This window comes from Cucurbita pepo, chromosome 13 (genome assembly GCF_057944985.1).
Source record: "Cucurbita pepo subsp. pepo isolate OVF chromosome 13, ASM5794498v1, whole genome shotgun sequence".
Classification (NCBI taxonomy): domain Eukaryota; kingdom Viridiplantae; phylum Streptophyta; class Magnoliopsida; order Cucurbitales; family Cucurbitaceae; genus Cucurbita; species Cucurbita pepo.
In genome coordinates this window covers 10743569-10767874 of record NC_141810.1, presented here as the reverse complement: position 1 = coordinate 10767874, position 24306 = coordinate 10743569, and the positions used below count along the sequence as shown (strand labels likewise).

Genomic DNA, 24306 nt, shown 5'->3' with positions numbered 1-24306 from the left:
GTAGATGTTGATGTCGGACACTATTTATGAATAGCGACCATGGTAGCATTAAGATAAACATAATGGTTGTTTTTCTGCCTCACCGTCGCAGCATTATGATAAACAAAATGATCGTTTTCCTACTTGATTGTCGCAACATTATGATTACCAGAATGATCGTTTTTCTGCCTCATAACGTACACGTCCATACCATTGTAAAATGGGGTATACCCCGATGCATGTACACACAATGATGTATGAAATCCCAATATTTTCGTTTTGATTATTATTTAATACAACCCGCTAGCGTCTTGTTCGTTACATATCATTTTTCATATCATTTATCATATTATTTATCATCCTCCATGCATATATCGGGGTTGTATTTCATGTTAGTTCGTCGTGTTGCATGTCAATCATATCATATCATATCATATCATTTTTTCATGCACATATATCATATCATAACGTCTTCATACTTCCAAACGTAACAATTCTCATCATTCACGTATCATATCATATTGTATATCATCACAATCAGATAACATATTCCTAACATGTCGTTTCACATTATGTCATGTCATAAACATATCAATAATCACATATATCGTACCATCACCAATATCATATCATTCTCATACTATTCACTATATATATATCACATATATTCATCATTCTCATATTATACATAATCATATCATTTCGTAACACTTTGTGATTATATCGTTTGTTAACTTATCATCGCCTTAACGTTTTTATACATATCATAGGCGTATTATTTCCTGAGCACAACATAGTCATATCGTTTTCCAAACGTATTCTAAGCATATTGTCTCACTAGCCTACCATAACCATATCGTTTTCTATACCTAACATTATCGTATCGTTTTATCAATCTATCATAACTAGATTGTTTTCTATACATAACAATATCGTATTGTTTTATCAATCTATCATAACTATAACGTTTTCTATAAATAATCTTATCGTATCGCTCTATCAAACTATCATAACCATAACATTTTCTGTGCATAACCTTACCATATTGTTTTATCAATATATCATAACTATAGCGGTCTATACATAATCTTATTGTATCGTTTTATCAATCTATCATAATTATAGTGTTTTTGATACATAGCCTTATCATATCGCTTTATCAAACTATCATAACCATAACGTTTTCTATATATAACCTTATCGTATGGTTTTATGAACATACCTTAGTCCTATGTTACATTACATTTATTGCATTCTTCTCGTAGGTTATCTCAAACATATCATTGAACACATCGTACCGTAAGTATTATCATGCAGTTCACATATCATAATCATATCAATTCATAAAAAATTCACACATATCAATATATATGACACGTACGAAACCACGGTGCACGTGTCAACATCAAATTTAACCATATCAATAGTAAGGCCACTTACTTGGATGACCTTAGTTGAAGTTCTATCTAACTCTAAATTAGTTTTCTCTCATCCCTCGAATTCGTTCCCACGTATGTCAAGGCGCTTCACCCCATTTAAGATGTTCACAAAATTTATTCCATCATTCTAATTCTTAAATTTTATTAAGTATTTAACAAATTTAATTTTTTCAATTCAATGAAGAACTTTACTCGGTTATCCTAATAACATAAGTATAGTTGAAATATAGAAGAGAGTGTTTATGGATTTATTCCATGGCACTCAGTACATGGGACATAGAAAAAGTTAAAACGATGAATGATAATAAGATGAATATTTAAAAATATTTAGTAAGTGACTTTAGTGTTTGGATGGAGAAATACAAACACATGTAACTACGGTTTGAAGTTTGATGAAACTTAAGATCATGTCTATAACCTTAAGTCCAAATGTTATTTTCGGAAAGGTTTGGATGCATAGTATTTCTTTACACATTGCCCATATACATGCATGTAAATCTACTAAACGAATACCATGTTTTTGTAAACCTTAAACCTACATGTAACATAAGATAACAATATCATCAAACTAGCTCGTAGTGCTTACAATTCCAAACTTAACTAGGTGCTCCTATGGTCTAGAGGTTACCTAAATTCGACCAAGGTTGGGCCAAGGCTTCATGATGGACCACATGTTTTGGGCTGAAGGGTGTTGGTTGGATTGCATCTGAGGAATGTGTGTATGGTCATCAGAAGGTCACACGTGTGGGGTTAAGCCTTTGATTGAAACCATCTTCGTGCTACGCTACCGTGCACATGGGGTGGACATGGATCTCAAGTCAATCCTGACCTGAGTTGACCTTTAGCATTTGTTTTCTCATAAGTAAAATAAATTATAAGAATGTTACAGAATATTTAAATGGATTTTGAAGTGAGATATATATCATACCAACAAATTTATTTTATATGTAAATGAACTACATATATAGTTAATTTGATTGAAGAGCTTAATCATTACATTTGTAACCAAACATTAGGATGCCAAAATCATCACAAAATCCAAAGTTTAGTAAACCAAAAATGTGAACGAACGGAGGTCAAACCCGGTCAACAATCTCGCATCCTCTGGGGTCCCAATCACGCGTTCTTTTTTTCCATATAAAATGAAGCACCAACCTTATGAGCTCCGCAACAATGGCCTCCTCCACTTCTCCATTATTTCCGCCCACTGCCATTCTTCTCCTCCTCCTCCTCCTCCTCCTCCTCTCCCCTCCGGCCGCTGCCCAACACGACTACTACGACGCCCTTCACAAATGCATCCTCTTCTTCGAAGGCCAGCGCTCCGGTAAACTCCCTCCCGACCAACGCCTCAAATGGCGTCACGACTCCGCCATCCACGATGGCGCCTCTATTGGGGTACGCATTTTTTTTATAATTGATTGTATATACCATATTTCATCTTTTATTATAATCAAATATCTAGATTTTTTTTTTTATTAATAATATCTATTTACATAAATATTTCATTTATTTTCTTTTCATATCTTTAGTAATTTATTTAATTTTATTAATTAATTACAGATAGATTTGAGCGGCGGGTACTACGACGCCGGAGACAACATAAAATTCGGGTTTCCGATGGCGTTCACGACGACCATGCTGTCGTGGAGCATCATCGACTTCTGGCGCAACATGGGACCGGAGCTGGGGAATGCGGTTAAGGCGGTGAAATGGGGGACGGACTATCTACTGAAGGCGACGTCGGTTCCGGGTGTGGTTTTCGTCCAAATCGGCGAACCATACTCCGATCATAACTGCTGGGAAAGACCCGAGGACATGGATACGCCTCGTAATGTATATAAAATCGATGGGTCCCACCCAGGGTCTGACGTGGCTGGCGAAACCGCCGCTGCTTTGGCCGCTGCTTCCATAGTGTTCAGATCACGTGACCCTTCTTATTCCAGATTGCTTCTCAATCGAGCCATTTCGGTACGTCGCTTTCACACCCAATCCCAACCGCTTTTACCTTTACCAATAGATTAAAAAAAGGAAAATTACCGTGAGCAGTAAATAGGGTATTGACTGTTTGTTGCTTTAGGTGTTTGAATTTGCAGACAGGCACAGAGGAGAGTACAGCGACAGTTTGAGGAATGCCGTCTGTCCGTTTTACTGCGATGTCAACGGTTATGAGGTAGAAAATTCACTATTTTTAATTATCAAATAAAATATAATGAAAATAAAAATGGGGTAGAAGTAAGTGGACATATTATTTATAAATAATAATAGAATATTAAATATTCTTAATACGTTGGATCAGGATGAATTGTTGTGGGGAGCGGTGTGGTTGCACAAGGCGTCGAGAAGGCGGGAATACAGAGAATACATTTTCAGGAACGAGGTGGTGCTCAGAGCTAGTGATAGCATCAACGAGTTTGGTTGGGATAACAAGCACGCGGGAATTAACGTCCTCATTTCCAAGGTTTCTTTTTTACTCTTTTACCCTTACCCTTACCCTTACCCTTACCCTTACCCTTACCCTTATCATCATCATCATTCCCGCGTAATTTCCGCCCTTTTATCATTACCCTTTTGCTTTTCTGGTTTTTTTCCCGCTAATTTTCTTGAGCTTCACGTAATTCCATATTCTTTTCTTTTTGTGTGTCGTGTTTCTCATTCGCCTCTGTCGTTTCCTCCTTTTTGGTTTGGTTCTTTATGCTGACGTGGCTGATCTAATCATCACCACGTCGAATTGTAAATTGCAGGAAGTGCTGATGGGGAGAGCAGAATACTTCACATCTTTCAGGCAAAATGCTGACGAATTTATTTGCTCAATATTACCTGGAATTTCCCATCCTCAAGTTCAATATTCTCCTGGTATTTTTCCTCTTTTTTTTTTTTTTTTTTTTTTTTATTAATTAATGAATGAATTAATTAATTAATTAGTAATTATGGATTTGTAATTGATTGTAAAGGTGGGTTGATGTTCAAGAACGGAGGAAGTAACATGCAGCATGTTACCTCCCTGTCTTTCCTACTACTCACTTATTCCAAATACCTTAGTCACGCCAATAAGAATGTGCCATGTGGATCCTCCTCAGCATCCCCTTCCATGCTCCGACACCTCGCCAAGCGTCAGGTCCCTATCCGAAACTGAAAACACTATTTTTATACGTTAGATGCATACAAAATGAACGGCTCTGATATTTGTTGGGTCCCACCAGGTGGATTATATTCTGGGCGATAATCCGCTGGAGATGTCCTACATGGTTGGATACGGTACGCGCTACCCTCGCAGGATTCATCACCGGGCTAGTTCGTTGCCGTCGGTTCAGGCCCACCCGGCTCGGATCGGGTGCAAGGCGGGTTCTCGTTACTTTCTTAGTCCGAACCCCAACCCGAATGTGTTGGTGGGTGCTGTAGTGGGTGGGCCCAATGTGTCGGATGCGTTTCCGGATTCGAGGTCGTTCTTTGAAGAGTCCGAGCCCACTACGTACATCAATGCACCTTTGGTGGGCCTGCTCGCGTACTTTTCGGCCCATCATTGAACATGGGTAAAAAAGGAAAAGTGAAATGAAAAGAAAAGTTAGTTGTAGTAGAGATTGTGGTGGTGCGCTAAGGTCACCCTGCCGTTACTTTTAAAGATTCCAAATGCTTCTCCGTTAAGCAATTAAAAATGAACGATCTCATTATTTAATATTTCTTTTCTTATATTTATAATCTTATTTTTAATTTTGTTTTATTGTGGTTCACTCTATTTTTTTTTCTTTTTTTCATTTTGTATTGGTTCTTTTTTTTTTTTTTTCACCGTTTTTTAATAATTTAAATTTTTTTCTAGGTATATATATTATTCAGCATAGGTAATTTAACCCTTCTATTTAAATTTAAATTTTGATTGATAACCAACGCCAAAATGGTTGTTCGATCCGCGTCAAGGTACCGTTGACAATTTTTTGTTTGCATTTTAGTGCAATTCCAAAAATCTACTTTCTATTTCCAATATCATAATATTCTCTTAGGAAATAGTAATCGGACTTCATTTTTGAAGAAAAAGAGCCTATGGGACTGTACGTACAGGTTTAAAATCGAAACCCTAATTTGGAAACTCTAATTGGGCCATTTGAAGCACGCACGTGAAAAAACAAAGTTACGATCGATATTTTTCGACATTGTTATAAGGAATGTTCAAATTTGATCCTTTTGACATGTATGATTGGCAATTAATGCCCAAAAATGATTTTGCTCCCGATAAATTTATGCTCGATCAATGATGGGTACTTATAACGACCTTAGATTTTTACTTAACCTAAAGTTGTTATTATATACATATCATAGATATTTTATACGGAAATACTCTATTCAAACTTTATCATAAAAAAATAGTAGTGGACTTACATGTTTTCTAGAAGGTCTTCAAATAAAATATAAAAAACTGAAATAAAATATAGTAAAAATGCCTTGGAGTGACCTACATGCTATGAAATTAAATGCATACTAACCTACCAAATTTAAATTGTAAATTACCCTATGCATGTGTTATGGTCTCCTCAGTTGTGATGTCACCGTCAGCCATACATAGGAGTCTTGTCTTTAACTCGAAAATAAGAGCAGCGCTTGAGTATTTTAAGAAATACTTAGTAAGTGACTCTGCTATTGGGGTTACATGTAAGCACATATAATCATAAATGAGATTTATCATATTATTCTATATTTTCTTATGCAACTATTCTAAGTGGGTAATTAGATGTGTATTTACTGTTCTACACTCGGTCCACACGTGCGATTATGGAATCACCAATCGATTTGCACACGTCCTTGGCCCCTTTCTTTTCGGGCGAGTATTCTCTTGAGTTGTTGAAGTTAGACAACTATTAGGAATAGCGCCCATCGCAGCATCATAATAAATATAATATTGTTTCCCTGCTTCGTAGCGTACGCGTCCTTACTGTCATAAAAAGAAGAAGGGGATCCCCCGATGCATGAACACACAATAATACATAAGGTCCCAACATTTTTCCTTTCATTATCATGTACAAGAAGCCCGCTTCCGCTTTCCTTTATATCATATCATTTTGTCATAACTTTCCATGCATATATTGGGGTTGTGCATGTTGAAGATTGTTGGGAGGGAGTACCAATTTAGAGAATGATCATGAGTTTATAAGTAAGGAAAGCTCAAAAGCAAAGTCATGAGTGTTTATGCTCAAAGTGGACAATATCACACCATCGTGGAGAGTCGTTATTCCTAACATAATATCAGAGTCATGTTCTTAACTTTGACAAATGTTGAACAAAGAAGTTGTGAGCCTCGAAGGTGTACTTTGACAAATGTTGAATAAAGAAGTTGTGAGCCTCGAAGGTGTAGTCAAAAGTGATGACTATATATATATATAAATAAAAGGGAAGGTGAATTCAAGAACAAGTAATGTAGATGCCCTACTCTCTAAAATCCAAACAAACAAGAATGGTGAAGGAGATGAGAAACACTAAAAGCCACTTTGTGAAAAACAAGGTCCCAAATTATTGGCATGATTGTCGGTTTGGTTCACGTAATCATATCAATATCTTATTTTTCTCCTAATCATATTAAATATAAGAAATAGTTTAAATTATTATTTAGACCATAAATTAAGTAACAAAATATGTTTTTTTTTTGGTAGTTTATTGTCGTGGAAGTATACGAATAATTGGGTATATAAATGTGGTGCATTAAATTATGATGTATATGAGTAATTAGGTATATAAATAATAGACATACTATTTAAAAAACCTAAATCAATAATATATATATATATATATAATTAATTGTTTGTGTATTAAGAAGATTATAAAGTAAGGCAATCATATGTGCATATCAATAAGATCGATGAATTATCATGTATGAATATTATTGATATACGTAATATAAAATATAATAAAAGATAAAAATGTATCATTGTTGTATCAATGATTTATATATTAAAATGTACAAGTATCAACATTTATTGAAAATTCAATTTTAACTATAATATTGATGAATAAAAAAAAAAAAAAACTTATAAAACTTTAGTGTTCTTTAAATAAAAATGTGGGAATTTTATTGGATTTCGTCTTTGACCAATGCGTTGGTTCAAAGACAGAATCCCACAAACACCAACCCAATTTTATTTTTATATATATAAAAAATTTGATTTTTGTCTCGCAATTCCAACCCTCCCCTGCCTTCGGCTTCCTCCTGGCGCCACTGTTTCTCCTTTTCTTCCCCTTCCCCTTGTCCTCTTCCTTCTTCCGCCAGACATTTTGTCTTTCACCAATGCCGTCCTTGATCGCCTTTTAATTCGAAGAACAAGGAGAAGAAGAAGAAGAAGAACAAGAACAAGAACAAGAAGGTGGGGTTCGGTCTTTTTCCCCATTTTGATGAGATTGTAGCGTTGGTGGGTCATGGAGGGAGCGGAAATGGAGCTTGAGCGACGCAGCAAGTTTCTGAATGGGCTTATTTTGAAGAAGAAGGCGGGGGAGCATCAAGAGCACCGCGATCGTCTCAATGTTCGCGTTAGAGCCTCCGATATGCCGTTTCCTCTCCAGAATCGCGCTTTTAGTTGCGCTCGTGAACTTCTTGATTCCATGCCTGGGAAGCTCGATAGCAAACGCCTCGCTCTTGCCCTCAAAAAGGTAAGGCAAAAATGATTAAAAACAAAAGAAGTTATACCCTTGAACTCACTTTTGGTTCTGAAATGCGTTTTCCTGGCTGCCATTTTGGGTTAGGGGGAGTTTTATAGGATGGTTATTGGACTGTTTTGAGTACTGCCTGAAATGTGTTTGATGAAATGTCTATTTGGTATGAACTAAATTTATTTTCGCCATTTGAAGCCTGGGATTTCTGGGATCTCTACAAATCTAGGTTGAAAATTAATGGTTTCTGAATTTTGTTGCACTTGTTCCTCTTTTGGGATTTTACAACATAGTTAATTAACTACCTCTGTAAACTGTGCATGTTTTTCCTGATTTGAGCACTTCCAAACTTTGGGATTGACCTTTCAATTCCAATTTTGTGTAGCAAATTAAATGTTCTTTATTGCTCAAGAGTCCTCCCTAGACTTGTACTACCGTAGAGAGGGGATGCCATGAAAAAAGTTGTGGACAATGGACATGGCAATTCCTTCCGGTGGGAATTTGCTGCCCACCATTAATTCCATCATAGTTGATAGCCATCCACTACTGACACTGGCCAGCTGCCCTCTGACTGTTCAAAACATGTCGGAACAAGGAGATTGGAGTCATTGTCAAATACTAGATGCTATATTTAAACACTAGATTTAAGAGGAGCCCATCTTATTCTTCTCTTATGCCGTTGAATTGTCCCCTGAATTTGCCATTTTCTACTTCACATGTAGTTATGTCCCTGTGCCATGTGTTTTTTGTTTAATTGTAATGATATGCACAGATCATGTTTGAAATCTTTGTTGTGAAATATTCAAAGCTCTCTTACCATTCTAGAGGAAAACAAATCTCACGAAAAACATAATCATTACAGTGGCTTGGCTAGAGCCTATATTCATTACAACAAAATAATTATTTACAAGTCTGAAACCATCCTCGTTCAAGTTGAGGCATTTTTTTTTTTTTTTTTTTTGTTCGGTTGCTTTGATCAACCCATTCCCGGTTAGAAATCAGGACTCTCCACAATAGTATGATATTGTCTACTTTGAGCATAAGCTCTCATGACTTCACTTTAGGCTTTTTCAAAAGGCCTCATACCCATGAAAATAGTATTCCATTTCCGGTGGATGAGAGCATATTTGGAAGGTTTATTGTTGCCTTAAGTTTGATGTTAATGAAGGTTATATGGGTTTTGCAGGAATTTGATTCGTCCTATGGTCCAGCATGGCATTGCATCGTGGGAACTAGCTTTGGGTCGTATGTAACACATTCTCTGGGTGGGTTCTTGTATTTTTCAATCGATAAAGTTTACATCCTTCTCTTCAAAACGGCAGTGGAGCCTCTGTCTCGTGGAAAATCTTTGAAAGATTGAGTTTCTGAATTCTGAACGAGGATCGAACAGCAAGAACAACCAGCTTCAATCTTATTATTCTTTTTGGGTTGTATCATTGGGTTTACCTTGTTCAAGAAACAGATTGTGCAGGTTCTTCTGTGATGTGAGTTGTGCATTAATTTTACTCGTTGGTTATGAAATTTTGTTGTGTGCAGGATTTGTGATGTTACCATCTTAACCTTCAAATGAAAATTAGACATGAACACTATATTAGGGTCACCTAAAAGATTGCGACTCTCTTTGTTCCTTCCTTACCATTTCAAGTCTAATATTTTTACTCAAAGGATGTTCAAATGATCCAAGGACCCGACTAATATAGACTACTCAAGTCAAATCATAAAAGGTGGGTTGGGTTAAAATTATGGTTTGAGTTAGATTTTTGGAAAATCTAAAAATTCGAGTTAATTCGTAGTTGATATATATTTTTTTTTTTTGTCGGATTAACTCGACCAACTTCAAATAAGGTTACAATCCAGTTGTATCAAAATTATTATAAAAATTAAGAAGGTTTAATATTTATAATCATCACTAGTTCTGTAATTAAAAATTAGTTTGAAATATTAAAAAATACGTGTTCATTAAGTTAGTTGACCACTGAGACAAAACACCACCGTTGATAAATGGATAAATTGACTCTCTTTCTGCTCTCATTTCATTACTGCAACTCATTGACGTTCTGAGATAAGCAGACCAGAATCTTCCTCGCCCTTCATTCGAAGCTAAGAAATTGGGTATTTCCCTGACCTGCCGGAAGAGAAGGAAGGCGAAGAGCTCACTGACATGTCTGAGAACAAGAAATTCCCAAATCAGGTGGCCGTCTGCTGCAATTCATCTCCCGGCGTTCGAATCGCGGCAGGGCCACCGCACGAGGCCTTATTTCTTGTACTGAGTTATCTTCCTCTATTTGAGCTTCTTTCCATGGGCGCAGTCTGCGTATCGCTAAGAGACGCAGTGGAACACGATGTGTTGCCGTGGCTTCACCTCGCTGTCGATCGCCCCTTGAGCTCCCGGCTAAACGATTACATTCTGGAGCGAATCGCCCGAAAGGCCGATGGCCGCCTTCGAACCTTGGCTTTGATCAACTGCTTCAAGATTTCAGATTCTGCACTTCACGAAGTCGTTGAGAACAATCCCCTTCTCACCAAGGTATTTACATCTTCCTTTGAATGCTTGTGTTGATTGCTTAATCTAATGAATAATTTCTCCCTCAAACAATGAACAAAATACACCAAAGAACCTCTCTAGAATCCTATGCCGCCCTCAAACAACCTCTCTTTAATCAGGGTTTCTCCTTCTCAGGAGCCCTTGAACAATGTACACCTATGTTCAACACTTTAGTTACTTTTGACTACATCTTGGATGCTCACAATTCTTTGTTCAACACTTTAGTCACTTTTGACTATACATTCAATGTTCACAATTCTTTGTTCGACATTTAGTATTCTATTGACATGACTAAGTTTAGGGCATGACTCAAGTACCATATTAGGAATCACGACTCTCTACAATGGTACGAGACCTTTTAGAGAAATCCAAAGCAAAACTATGAAAGCTTAGATTCAAATTAGACAATATCAATACTGCCCTGTTGTGGGCTGCATCAAATTACAACCCTAAAACAGAACATCTTAAGTATTTTCCTTTCTGATTCAGCTTTATGTACCTGGTTGCACGAGTTTGACTCCTGAGGGAGTGATTCGGGCAGTGGAGACTCTATCACAACATTCTCACAATTTGAATAGCCTAATGATTGGTGGCATTTACAACATAGAGAATGAACACCTTGAAGTCCTCAAGTACCATCTTCTCAAAAACCGATCGCAGCAACAACAGCAACAGCAACAACGTCGTCTGTACCACGAGTACATTGAGGCATCGAAGTTGTTGAGGAACGAATACGTGGCAATGATTGATGTAGAAATGTGCCCAAAATGCCAGGAGATAGGGAGAGTTTATGACTGCTCAAGGGAGAGATGCAAGATAAAGCAAGAGCAGAAATTTGGGGCAGAGTGCCGAGGTTGCAGTGGCTGCGTGCCAAGGTGCGAAGAATGTGGGGGATGCGTAGATGGTGATGAAACAGAGGAGGCTGTATGTGCGGGTATCTTGTGCACAAGTTGTTGGCTTCAGCTTCCCAAATGCAACCATTGTAATAGGCCATATTGCACGCGACACCGTCAGAATGTTGTAAGTAGCTCTGCTGCTGGGTTTGTTTGTGAAGTTTGTATTCAAACTTAGCATACTTAAATTGTGATCCAATATGTAGATGAGAGTAAAACAAATTATATGAAAATATGAAATACAAATATGGTACTTTTAGTTTCTTTTAGTACAGGGTCGGTATCATGAACCATGTCAATTCTTTTGGAGTTTCGATTGAAATAAAATTCATTATGGTACCAATTTGTAGAAAATAACAATCCGCTTTGATACCAATTTGTAGAAATGAATGCTCGCTCTGAAACTAACTTGTTAAAATAACACTCACAATTTGTGCTCTGAAACTAACTTGTTAAAATAACACTCACAATTTGTGCTCTGAAACTAACTTGTTAAAATAACACTCACGAGGTTGTGAAGGAGATGTCGAGAGGGGAGAGACAAGGAGACAAAAGAAATTCTGAAAAACCATTTTCTATTACTGTGTACTTACTCTTACTCTACTCTTGCTCTCTACCATTCCAATGAGAAACAAATAGTATTTATAATTTTTCTAAAACTAAAAATGGGCATTAGAATCACAGGTTTTCTACGGCTTCAAATAAATGTTTTTGACTTTTGACTCAATTTTAAAACTCACGTTAACTAAAAATAGAAACTACCTCCTTCCTTTTTTTTCATTTAATTTTACTCCCAACAAAACTCTCAACTTAAATACTCCTGTAATCTGTCGTGCCAATCATCTTCTTGTATTTGTCGAAAAGTACTTTCGGTAGCGGTTTTGTAAAGATGTCCGCAACTTGACCCTGACTTGCCACATGCAGCAATTCCACGTTTCCTTCCTTCACATGATCTCGGATAAAATGAAATCGAACGTCAATGTGTTTGCTTCTTTCATGGTTTAGTAGGTTCTTGGCCAACTCAATTGCTGATTTGTTGTCAACTTGTATTACGGTTGCACCTCGTTGCTTTAGCTTCATCTTACTCAACAAATTTCTAAGCCATATTGCGTGGCACACACACCAAGATGCTGCTACATACTCAGCTTCACACGTCGAGAGTGTCACGATCAGTTGTTTCTTTGAAAGTCAAGTAAATACTATGTTGCCCATGAAGAATACATAACCCGATGTACTTTTCCGATCGTCTATGTCTCTCCACCAATCACTGTTAGAGTAACCAACTAACTTGTAATCTTCTGTTCTTGAGTAGAATAATCCAAGTGACAACGTTCCTTGGACGTATCGTAGGACTCGCTTTAATGTCTTCCAATGTGAATAGATTGGCTCCTCCATGAACCGGCTTATTATGCCGACACTTAATGAAAGATCTGGCCTTGTGCATGTAAGATAGCGAAGGCTTCCCACCAGGCTTCGGTACCTATTTGCATCTAATCGTTCTCCTTCATCTACTTTGAGAGCTTTGCACCTGGTTCCATTGGTGTTGATACCGGGTTGTATCTTGTACTTCTTCAAAATTTCCTTTGCATATTTCTCATGTGATATAAATATACCTGTTTCTCCTTGTTTAACCTCCAAACCAAAGAAAAATTTCAACAAGCCCAAGTCTGTCATCTCAAATTTTTGCATCATTGTGCGTTTGAACTCTTCTATCATTTCATCATTGTTGCCTGATGATGAGATCATCGACATAAAGAGCGACAAGTATCACATTAGCTTCACTCTTCTTTGTATAAAGTGAATGTTCGTGGGGACATTGCTTGTACCCATTCTCCTTGAAGTATGTGTCGATATGAGTATTTCATGCTCGCGGTGCTTGTTCAACCTGTAAAGCGCCTTCTTCAATTTTAGTACCTTCTTCTCTTCTCCAATTTTCATATACCTGGGAGGTTGTTTGAGGTATACTTCTTCTTCAAGTACACCATTCAAGAATATTGACTTGACATCCATTTGAAAAATCGGCCATTTGAATTGGGCTGCTTGGGAAATGATCAATCGGATTGTCTCCATTCTAGCGACGGGAGCAAACACTTTGTCATAGTCGATTCCCGCCTTTTGCTTGTATCCCTTCGCAACAAGTCACGCCTTGTACCGTTCAATCTCGCCTTGAGCATTCATCTTTTTCTTGAATACCCACTTTACACCTATGGGCTGACTTCGTTCCGATAATTCTGACACTTCCCATATGTTGTTGCGATGAATCGCTTTAATCTCCTCATCCATGGCAGTTTGCCACTTCGTGCCTCGCACCGCCTCTTCAAAGCTGATATTTTCAGCATCTGCCAGAAGACATACAAGGTGTACCTCATTTGTTGAATCATACAAATCTCGCAAACTTCGCATCTTGGGTTGTCGTGGTTCATCTTCATCATCAGAGATTTCTGAGTCTGTTGGTGCAGCGACTGATGTTTCTCCAACTTCGATATTGACTTCCGTCGAATTGTTCCAGTCCCATTCGCTTGCTTCATTTACTCGCACATCGCGACTCACTGTCACCATCTTGCTTATCGGGTCAAGTAGTTTGTATCCTTTTGTCTTCTCATCATATCCAATAAAGATATATCTTTTGCTTTTGTCTTTGAGCTTCGTTCTTTGTTGGTCCTGTACGTGAGCATAAGCTACACTACCGAACACCTTCATATGAGAAATTGTAGGCTTTTGTCCGCTCCAAGCCTCTTGTGGTGTTTGATCATTTAACTTCGCATGTGGACATCGATTCTGTACGTAGATGGCGCATTGCACGGCTTCTTAAATTCAATTTGTACATCCGATTTCTTCCTATCTCGACTCGAGCAACCGAACGCCCTTTCCTATCCTTCAGGTGTAGCAGGCGGTCCTTTAGGAATATCGAGTAACCTTTCTCTATGAGTTTCTCCCTACTCAATATGTTGGTCTTGAGGTCTGGTATGTAATAAACATCTTGGATTGACCCCATCACACCATGCTTTTGCAAGAAGTGTATCGTACCTCAGCCTTTGACCTCCACCTTTGACGCATCTCCAAATGACACATGACCATCTTCAATCTTTTGCATTTCTTTGAATAGGTGCTCGTGACCGCACATATGGTTGCTAGCCCCTAAGTCGAGGTACCACAGAGTGTCGTTGTTGAAGTTCTCTTCATCTTGAGCCATCAAAAGAAGACCTTCATCTGTTACGTCTTCCACGGCTAGGTTGGTTGTTCCTTCCACCCTTTTTCTGGCTCGAGATGCTTTTGCAACGTGCCCCATTCTGCCACAATTGTAACATTTGTCGAAGTTACAATTATTTGCATAGTTGCCATATTTCTGACATTTATAGCACTGAATGTTTGATCGGCCGCCTCTTCCTCGACTGCGTCCTCTTCCAAGCCAATTTGCTTGGCTCAATAGTCTCTTCTCATTATAGATTTCTTCGTAGCTGTTGCCTTGACCACCTCGACCATTCTCGCAGTTTCCACGACCTCTACCTTGAACATTTTAAGTATAGAGTACTTTTTCATCCTTTATTGATGCCTTCGTTTGAAGCGCTTGATCGAGTGGCTCCTCCTTTTTTTTCTTACGTTGCTCGTGTGCCTCGAGAGAACCGGCAAGCTCATCGATTGTGAATTTTGCTAGATCCTTCTACTCTTCTATGACACATACAACATTCTCGAAGTTTTCAGTTAACGACCTCAAGATTTTCTCCACAACCCGTGTCTCGGGTAACATTTCTCCATTTCGATTTAGCTTATTCGCCACCATCTATACACGTGTAATGTAGTCAGATACATTTTCTGACTCCTTCATCTTCATGCTCTCCAACTCGCCACGCAGAGTCTGGAGATGCACCTGCTTGACTCGGTCGGTTCCTTTGAACACCTTTTCTAGAGTGTCCCACGCTTCTTTTGAAGTAGTTGCCCTTGCAATCTTCTCAAAGCCCGACTCGTCAACAGCTCGGAATAGCATGTATAATGTTGCCTTATCCTTTGATCGTAATTCTTTTAGCGCCTTGTTTTGCGTCGCCGTATAACCTGTGGTATCCTTCGGTTCTTCGAAACCTTCTTCGACCACCTCCCATGCGTCTTCCGAACCGAGAAGAGCTTTCATTTGGATGTTCTAATTTTCGTAGTTCGTCTTCGTCAATCGTGGTAGCGGCATTTGTCCCATCATGTTCGCCATCGTCTCTAATACCAATTTGTTGAAATAAAATTCGCTCTGATACCAATTTGTAGAAATAACAATCTGCTCTATACCAATTTATAGAAATGAATGCTCGCTCTGAAACTAACTTGTTAAAATAACACCCACGAGGCTGTGAAGGAGATGTCAAGAGGGGAGAGACAAGGAGACAAAAGAAATTTTGAAAAGCCCTTTTCTATTACACTGTATTAACTCTTGCTCTACTCTTGCTCTCTACATTACAGTGAGAAACAAAACATATTTATAATTTTTCTAAAGTTAAAAATGGCCATCAAAATAGCACGTTTTCTAACCCATAAAACCTGGTTCTGAAATAAATGTTTGGCCGGACTCAATTTTAAAACCCACATTAACTAAAAATAGAAGCTACCTTCATTCTTTTTTTTATTTAAGTTTACTCCCAACAGCTTCATCTAAAGATTTGGACCCAAATAAAATTGACATATTTTTTCAAACTAAGTTTAATTAACATGTTGTTGGTGTAAGTGATTTAAGTTTACTCCCAACAGTTTCATCTAAAGATTTGGACCCAAATAAAATTGACATATTTTTTCAAACTAAGTTTAATTAACATGTTGTTGGTGTAAGCAAACTCATTTTTGTTGGAGTCAAAAAATGCAATCACATGCAATATGGTGGAACTTATCCTTTCATAAAAACATCATGACATGGTCTTGGGCTTTGCTTTCCTGTCAATGCATGGTTGGATATGTAGTACTTTCCTACACACAACCCACACAAGTGTACATGGACCCACAAGACAGGCTCATATACGTATCCCTGACCCTGGCTCGTTGATCTAGCATAAGCTCATGCTACCGGACACAACGAAGGGGAAAAACCCATATAATATCATGGTAAACATAAATATCGTAAGGTAAACGTCCGTACTAGTCAAACAAGAAAGTATCTCAATGCACTTGATATAAATAAATGCATGAGATCCCCATAGCTGAGTTTGTGATGCAAGGCATGCCTCTCTATTCATTTATACCATAATGAAGGCTATGAAACATGCATACATAATTCATATCATAGTTTTCATACTTAACATAATTTATTTGGCTTGGTTTTTGGAGGTTTATGCATCATGAATCAACGAATCATAAATATAATTCCACAACATGGCATAATCATGTTATAACATGGCATAACATGACATAACATAACATAATATAACATGACATGAAATAGCAAAACATAACATGACATAACATAGCATAACACATCTAGCACATGTCAAGACAATCATAATCATGACACATGCAAGGGCTATGAGGCACATGTCATCATACATCATACAATTCGTCCAATCAAGCCTAAAAATATTTGCTAAAACCACTCCACCTAAATGGTGGTGAAAGTTCTCGGTTTATAATCATCGACAAAATCAAATGGAAAGAACCATAAATAGATCACTATATTTGCTTATAATAAATGGTCAAATATGGTACCTATAGTAAACGTCATGGAAGGCTGAATATCCTCAATCATACAAGATATTTGCCTATAATAAATGGTCAAATATGATACATATGTTAAACTATAATTCAAGGCTAAATATCCTCAACACCCCCCTTCCGCAAGCTGAGCGTTAGATTTGAACGAACGTGAATCTTGGATCTGAAAGATTTAAAGAGAGGCCGAGAAACACTTTCTGTAAAGATGTCAGCAACCTGGAGATGGGAAGGTACATACTATGTGCAAAGTTTGCCAGCGACAACAAGTTCCCAAAGGAAATGATAATCTAATTCAATATGTTTGACCCACTTGTGAGAAACGAGATTAGAGCTAAAAAGAGTAGCACTTTTGTTGTCATATAAGAAGAGTAAAGGGTTGCTGTGGAATAGAGACCTTGAGGTCATGCAAAAGATGTGTAAGCTAAAAAAGTTCAGCAGCATTCATGGCAAGAGCACGATACTTAGAATCACAGCTGAAGCGTGAGACAGTAGGTTGCTTCTTGACACTCCAAGAAATGAGATTGTTATTGAGATAAATAGAATAGCCGAACGTAGAACGATTAGTATTGGGACAACCAGCCCAGTCAGTATCCCAATAAGCCACTAGCGCACTAGGAATAGTAGATAAGCGAAAGGTAAGACCAAAGTAGAGTGTTCCCTTAACATAGATAGCAAAGAATATGTTTGATAGCAAGAAAGTGTTCCCTTAACATAACACGACATAACATAACATGACATGACATAGGAAAACATAACGTGACATAACATAGCAGAAGATAGCATAACACATCATAGTACATGTCAAAACAATCATAATCATGACACATGTAAGGGCTACGAGGCACATATCATCACATGTCACACAATTTGTCCAATCAAGTCAACAGTGAAGTCACTTACTTGGTTGACCTAGCTGAAGTTACTATCTTATCATTGGTGTTAGTCTGAAACTACCCTTGGAGCACGATTCAACCTATATGGGCCCACATATCGAGTTAGAATATGTCAAAGGGCTTAATCTGCCTAATGATTGTTAGGATCGATACCAGTTGTTAGCTCTGATATCAGTTGTTAGAATCGCTCAACAACGCACACACTCGATGAGGATGAACACAAAGAACAGTAGAGAGATAATACAAAGAGGAATATTGGCTAAAGGTTTTATTGAGGACTTCAGATATGTACAACAAGAGAGAATAGAGAGAATGAAGAAAAGTACATTTTGAGAGCATTGCCTAATGGGGTATATATATGGTTTCAATTTACCAAATCTAGCTTCAAAAAATTTAAACCTACGAGATATAATCTAACAAATATATCACTATCAAATCTTTACCAAATATCTACCATATATATCTCTATCAGATTTTTACGAAATATCTTCCAAATATATCTCTACCAGATCGATGCATCAGGCTTCATATCCCAATAATCTCCCACTTGGAGACTGATCCAGTCAACCCCAACAATCTCCCAATTTGACACTGATCCAGTCAACCAAGAATTTCATTCCCAATCTGTACCATACCACTTGAGGCTTTGCACAACCTCAATGTTCCAACATCAACACAAAATGTTTGCTGGATTCCTTGCACCCTGATAAGTATGGAAATCAACCCAAGGGAAAGTATGGAACGGATTACCTTGATGATCAAGATCAAGAGTAAAGAAAACTCGTGATTCGAATCACTCCACAAGAGGTTTGATCAATACCACTTGAATGACTCTACATGCAAGTTCTAAACACAAGAATTTGCAAAGAAAGTTTAGCTCTCAACAAAGCTAAAATAGAAATTCTATTCTTAATTCCAAAATCTGATGTTTAATCAAAGAAAAGTAGGCTTATATAGCCTTTACAACCTTAACTTATCTTATGTGATACATAACTCCCAAATTAAATGGGCTAGTAAATGAAAAATACCCATAACCTCCATATTAAAATGGCTAGTTAAGGGTGGAATATAATAATCTAGGTGGGTTACAATATAACCTTAACTCCTATATTTAAAACTAGCTTAAATATGACAAACAAATAGTTAAACTATAATTAAATAATGCAATTAATAAAATGTGCTTATTGACTCATCATTGGACTAGTTTCATAAATTCAGCAGAGTTCATTAAATGCAACTTAAAGTGCATTTAATTCATCTCTTTCTTGAAGCTCAACTTTGCACAACAGATAAGGGAGGTATCCAGGGTCTTCTAGAATTTCCTTTGATGAGCTCACCATAGCTTGAATATAACTGTATAAGGTTTGTTGTAGCTTCTTGGCTCTCGTCCTTGTAATTGGACCTTGAGGTATGAAAATTCCTTGGTCGTGGTTCATATCACACCCTCTATCTTCTCCAAACACATCACCATCTTCCACTAAATTCATAGTGAAATGGTATCACCTTCTGTGTTTTGTCTTTGAATGATAGACCGGGTTCCTCGCCAACTACATGACACTCTAACTATCTACATGAAGAATCTTCTCGCGCTGCTTCTTGCCTAATTCTTCTAGATAGTCTGTCATCCATATGATCTCCTTTCTAGCTTTAGATAATGCCACGAACTAAGCCTCAACAAATGAAAGAGCAACACATTTATGAAGCCTAAACATCCCATCATCTGTAGCTTGCTCCCACTTGGTTGTATCCTCCAACTGTAGGGCCTCATCAAGGGGCTCTCGTTCCCCTTCATCAGTCAGCAACCGATGGTGTAAAGAAGACACATACCTACCTGGTACTTTGATGGCTCTGGATAATCTTTTCAATACCTGCTCAGGTGTCACTTGCTCTGCTTTAGTTCTTCAGTAACAATCTCAGGGGTTTCTTGAGAATCAGCTATGGCATCACTTGGTGAATCTTTCACAACTGAACCTCAACTTCCACTTGTTTCACCTCTGGTTCCTCAGCAACAGTCTCAGGAGTGTCTTGAGTATCCGCTACAACATCACTCGGTGAATCTTTTAGCATCTCAACCTCAACTCCCACTTGCTTCGTTGTCCTGGTATCTTTCTTCAATTCTCTGGCAGTCTTTGTGAAGTTAACTCGTTTCTGTTTGCTCATAACACAGTTCTCACAAGGACTCATATCAACAGATTTCAGACCTTCCAAAACTCTTTTCACAGCCAGCATCTTCATTCCTTTAACTCTCATATGTCCAAGTCTATTATGCCACAGACTTGAATTTGAAGCACTTTCACCAACAGTAGCTATGTTCATACACCCAGTGGTGTATAAGGTTCCAGATTTTGTGCCACGTGCTACCACCATAGTGTTGTGCGCCGAAAACGGAACAAATGTACTCACAACACCACTGAACAAAATTACACAAAGAGACACCAAGATATTTACGTGGTTCGGAGAGAAGAAGTTCCCCTACATCCACGGGTAGCAACCAATCACTAATAAACAAAGTGTTACAAGTGAATACCTCACTATCACACTACAAAGACTCTCACCAATATGTCACTCAACAAATACAATGTGACACCCAAAACTCTCCCAAATCCGATATCAAATCCCGATATATAACTAAATCTGGTATGACTAAATCTAATTCAAATAACCAAATCAAATCAAAACTTATGACAATTTACAACAATCTCCACCTTGTCAAAAGATCTCCAAGTTGATAACTGAGTTGGTTGCTACCACGTCAACGCACTACTCCTTTCTTCCAACGTTGATGAAATCCAAAAAATGCAAGAACTCTTCACGAGCGATCACCTTTGTCAACATATCAGCAGGGTTATCAGCAGTTCCAATTTTTAATAAACAAATGTCCCCTTCACTAATAATTTCTCGAATAAAGTGAAAACGGACATCAATATGTTTAGTACGAGCATGATGGATTTGATTTTTTGACAAACAAATAGCACTCTAGCTATCACAAAACACATCTATATGTTCCTGCAAAATACCCAAGTCATTGATCAAACCATGCATCCAAATAGCTTCTTTAAAAGCTTCCGTTACTGCCATATACTCTGCTTCGATGGTAGACAGTGCAGCAGTAGACTGCAATGTTGAACGCCAACAAACAGGTCCACCAGCCATAGTAAATAAATAACCCGTAGTAGATCGTCACTTATCCAAATCACCAGCATAATCAGAATCCACATAACCAACTACAAGGTTGTCAATATTAAACATTTCTTGTTTTTGAAACTTAATACCAACATCAATAGTACCAAGAATGTACCTAAGAATCCATTTAACAGTCTGCCAATGCTCTTTACCAGGATTATGCATATAACGACTCACCATGCTTACTGCGTGTGAAAGATCAGGCGAGTACATACAGTAGCATACATCAAAGCACCAACAACATTTGTATAAGGAATATTCTCCATATAACTTTTGTCATCATCAGAACTTGGACACATGGAAGCACTAAGCTTGAAATGAGGAGTAAGTGGAGAACCAACGGGTTTGGTTGAATTATTCAAACTAAATTTTGTCAATACCTTGCGTAGATATTGAGACTGAGTCAACCAGACTGTACCTTTTTTTCGATCTCGCTCTATCTTCATTCCAAGTATTTTCTTTGTATTGCCTAAGTCTTTCATTTCAAATGTTTTAGAAAGTTGATCTTTGAGCTTATCAATCTCCACCTGTCTCTTTGAAGCAATTAACATATCATCAACATATAAGAGCAAATAGATAAACGATCCATCATCAAGACACCGATAATACACACAATGATCAAATTGACTATGAGTATGCATATGCTCTAACATGAAAGGATCAAACTTTTTATACCATTGGCGAGAAGATTGCTTCAGCCCATACAAAGATTTCTTCAATCTGCATACCAAATGTTGTTGTCCAACTACTCGAAAACCAACCGGTTGCGCCATATATATTTCTTCTTCCAAATTCCCATGCAAAAAGGCAGTTTTTACATCGAGTTGTACAAGATCAAGATCAAATTGAGCAACCAAAGGCAACAAAATTCGAATGGAAGAATGTTTTACCACAGGTGAGAAAATTTCATTGTAATCAATACCTTCTTTTTGTGCATAGCCTTTAGCCACAAGTCGAGTCTTATAACGTATACCAGAAGAATCTTCTTTTGCAAAAACCCATTGACAACCAATTTCCTTCTTACCTTTTGTAAGTTGTACCAAATCCCAAGTTTGAGTTATCTCCAATGATGCTATCTCCTGATTCATAGCCTCTTGTCAGTGCAATCTATCCGAGCTCTGGATAACATCTTTGTAGTTGTTGGGAACTACATCAATCAAAGGGAAAGCATATGCTATCATATCATCAAACCTTGCAGGTTTTCGAATTTCTCTTCGTGATCTATTCCTGGCGATGGACTCAGGTTCCTCCACTCTTTCATTTATAAGGCTTTGCTCGAGTTTTAAGACATAAGAGTTATTATCTACCTGATCAATAGATTCTTGAGTAGGAGCAACCATATCAGGAGAGAACACCACCTTCTCCACCTGCTTCAATGCCTTGTCATTATTTTCAATTTCCTGCAAAAACATTCCAGACTCATCGAATGTCACATCTCGATTATTAACAATCTTACTTGTTTCTGGACACCATAACCTAGCCCTTCACGCCTTTGCTAAAGCCCATAAACTTGGCTTTTTTTGCTCTAGGATCCAGCTTTGAGTCTATCACATGATAATAAGCAGGACACTCAAACTCATGCAATTTATCATAATCACTAACAAGAGTACCTGACCATACCTCAAGTAGAGTTTTCCCACCATTTCCAGAAACAGGTAACGATTCACCAAGTGAACTGCATAACTGAGAGCCTCAGCCCAAAATGCCTTAATCAATCCAGCTTGAGACAAAAAGCATCGAACCTTCTCTACTAATGTCTGGTTCATTCTCTCAGCAACTTCATTTTGTTGTGGCTTACCAGGACCAGTGAAGTATCGAACGATCCCTTCATCTTGGCATACTTTAAGAAATGGATCATAAGTATATTCTCCACTGTCTGATCTCAACTTTTTGATTTTCCTGTCCGTCTGATTCTCTACCATTTTCTTCCACTCTAGGAAGATTTGGAGAACCTCGTTTTTGTGCCTCATGGGATACATCCAAACTCTCCTCGAGTAGTCATCAATAAAGGTGACAAACCATCTCTTTCCTCCCAATGAGACATTCTTCGTGGGGTCCCATACATCAGAGTGAACATAATCTAAAATGCCCTTTGTTTGATGTATAGATGTACAAAACTTCACATTTTTTTGTTTACCAAATATACTATGTTCACAAAAATCAATTTTACCAGTTGTGGCACCTTTAAGGACTACTTGGTTCACCAATGTTTGAAGCGCCTTCTCACTAGCATGCTCAAGTCTCATGTGTCATAATTTCGATATGTCTTGTTCTTTCGAACTTGCCACAGTAGCATGCCTAATTATTGTGGTTCCGTTGAGGTAGTATATGCTACCTCTTCTAGTTCCTTTAATTGCCACCAAAGTTTCACGAGCTACTTACAAATTCTCTCCTTTCAAAATGATACGATAACCACTCGCATCCAAAACGCCAAGGGAAATCAAATTTTTCTTCAAGTCAGGGACATACCTCACATCATTGATTTTCCGTATAACCCTGTCAAACATCTTTATTTGTACTGAGCCGATTCCCGTCATCTTGCAAGTACTATCATTGCCCATATAGACAACTCCACCATTGAACTCTTTGAAGTCCAAAAACATCTCTATGTTAGGACACATATGATAGGAGCACCCAGAATCAAGAATCCATTCACTGGTTTGGCTGACTAATAGGGAGATTGTCAAGGCATCATCTGTATCAGTGTCGTCATCTCTAACCACATTGGACTTCGACCCCTTCTCTTTTAAGATCGGACAATCTCTCTTCCAATGACCTTTCTGTCGACAATATTGATGGTGTTAATATAACACATGCGGAAGCAATTTGGATCTTAGGCACTTTTAGAACATCAATTATAGTAAATAACTAGCATGTTCATAAGTATTAAAAATTAATGAGTTTGAATACTAACCTTTTGTAGTTCAAACTTCTTTTTCCTCACGAACCGGTTTCGAACCACCACTAGTGTCTTCTCCACTATCCTCCGGCCTTAGAATGGGATTGTGGAATCCGGTGAGTGACTAAACTTGGGATGAATTTTGTATATATGAAGAGAGTGTTTGTGA

The 24306-nt window shown here is 37.8% G+C and overlaps 4 protein-coding genes across 4 annotated transcripts; 3 read left to right on the top strand and 1 right to left on the bottom strand.

Moving 5' to 3' along the window:
• The first annotated feature begins 2576 nt into the window (after positions 1 to 2576).
• LOC111809338 (endoglucanase 8) lies at positions 2577 to 5136 on the top strand. Its single transcript, XM_023695782.2, has 7 exons — positions 2577 to 2813; positions 2979 to 3386; positions 3496 to 3588; positions 3715 to 3876; positions 4160 to 4271; positions 4370 to 4533; positions 4619 to 5136. The coding sequence occupies exons 1-7, from the start codon at positions 2577 to 2579 to the stop codon at positions 4940 to 4942; spliced, it is 1500 nt and encodes a 499-aa protein (XP_023551550.2). The 3' UTR covers positions 4943 to 5136.
• A 2416-nt stretch (positions 5137 to 7552) lies between these two features.
• On the top strand, positions 7553 to 9566 carry LOC111809340 (Dynein light chain type 1 family protein). Its single transcript, XM_023695784.2, has 2 exons — positions 7553 to 8045; positions 9232 to 9566. Exons 1-2 carry the CDS (start codon positions 7815 to 7817, stop codon positions 9403 to 9405), a joined length of 405 nt encoding a protein of 134 aa, XP_023551552.1. The 5' UTR covers positions 7553 to 7814; the 3' UTR covers positions 9406 to 9566.
• A 459-nt stretch (positions 9567 to 10025) lies between these two features.
• MEE11 (RNI-like superfamily protein) lies at positions 10026 to 11752 on the top strand. Its single transcript, XM_023695783.2, has 2 exons — positions 10026 to 10572; positions 11080 to 11752. The coding sequence occupies exons 1-2, from the start codon at positions 10207 to 10209 to the stop codon at positions 11659 to 11661; spliced, it is 948 nt and encodes a 315-aa protein (XP_023551551.2). The 5' UTR covers positions 10026 to 10206; the 3' UTR covers positions 11662 to 11752.
• Positions 11753 to 14511: 2759 nt separating this feature from the next.
• Positions 14512 to 15609, bottom strand: LOC147789735 (uncharacterized). The gene is made up of 2 exons (XM_087129567.1): positions 15273 to 15609; positions 14512 to 14990 (listed from the first exon to the last, which is right to left on the bottom strand). Exons 1-2 carry the CDS (start codon positions 15607 to 15609, stop codon positions 14512 to 14514), a joined length of 816 nt encoding a protein of 271 aa, XP_086985693.1.
• Between the last annotated feature and the right edge of the window lie 8697 nt (positions 15610 to 24306).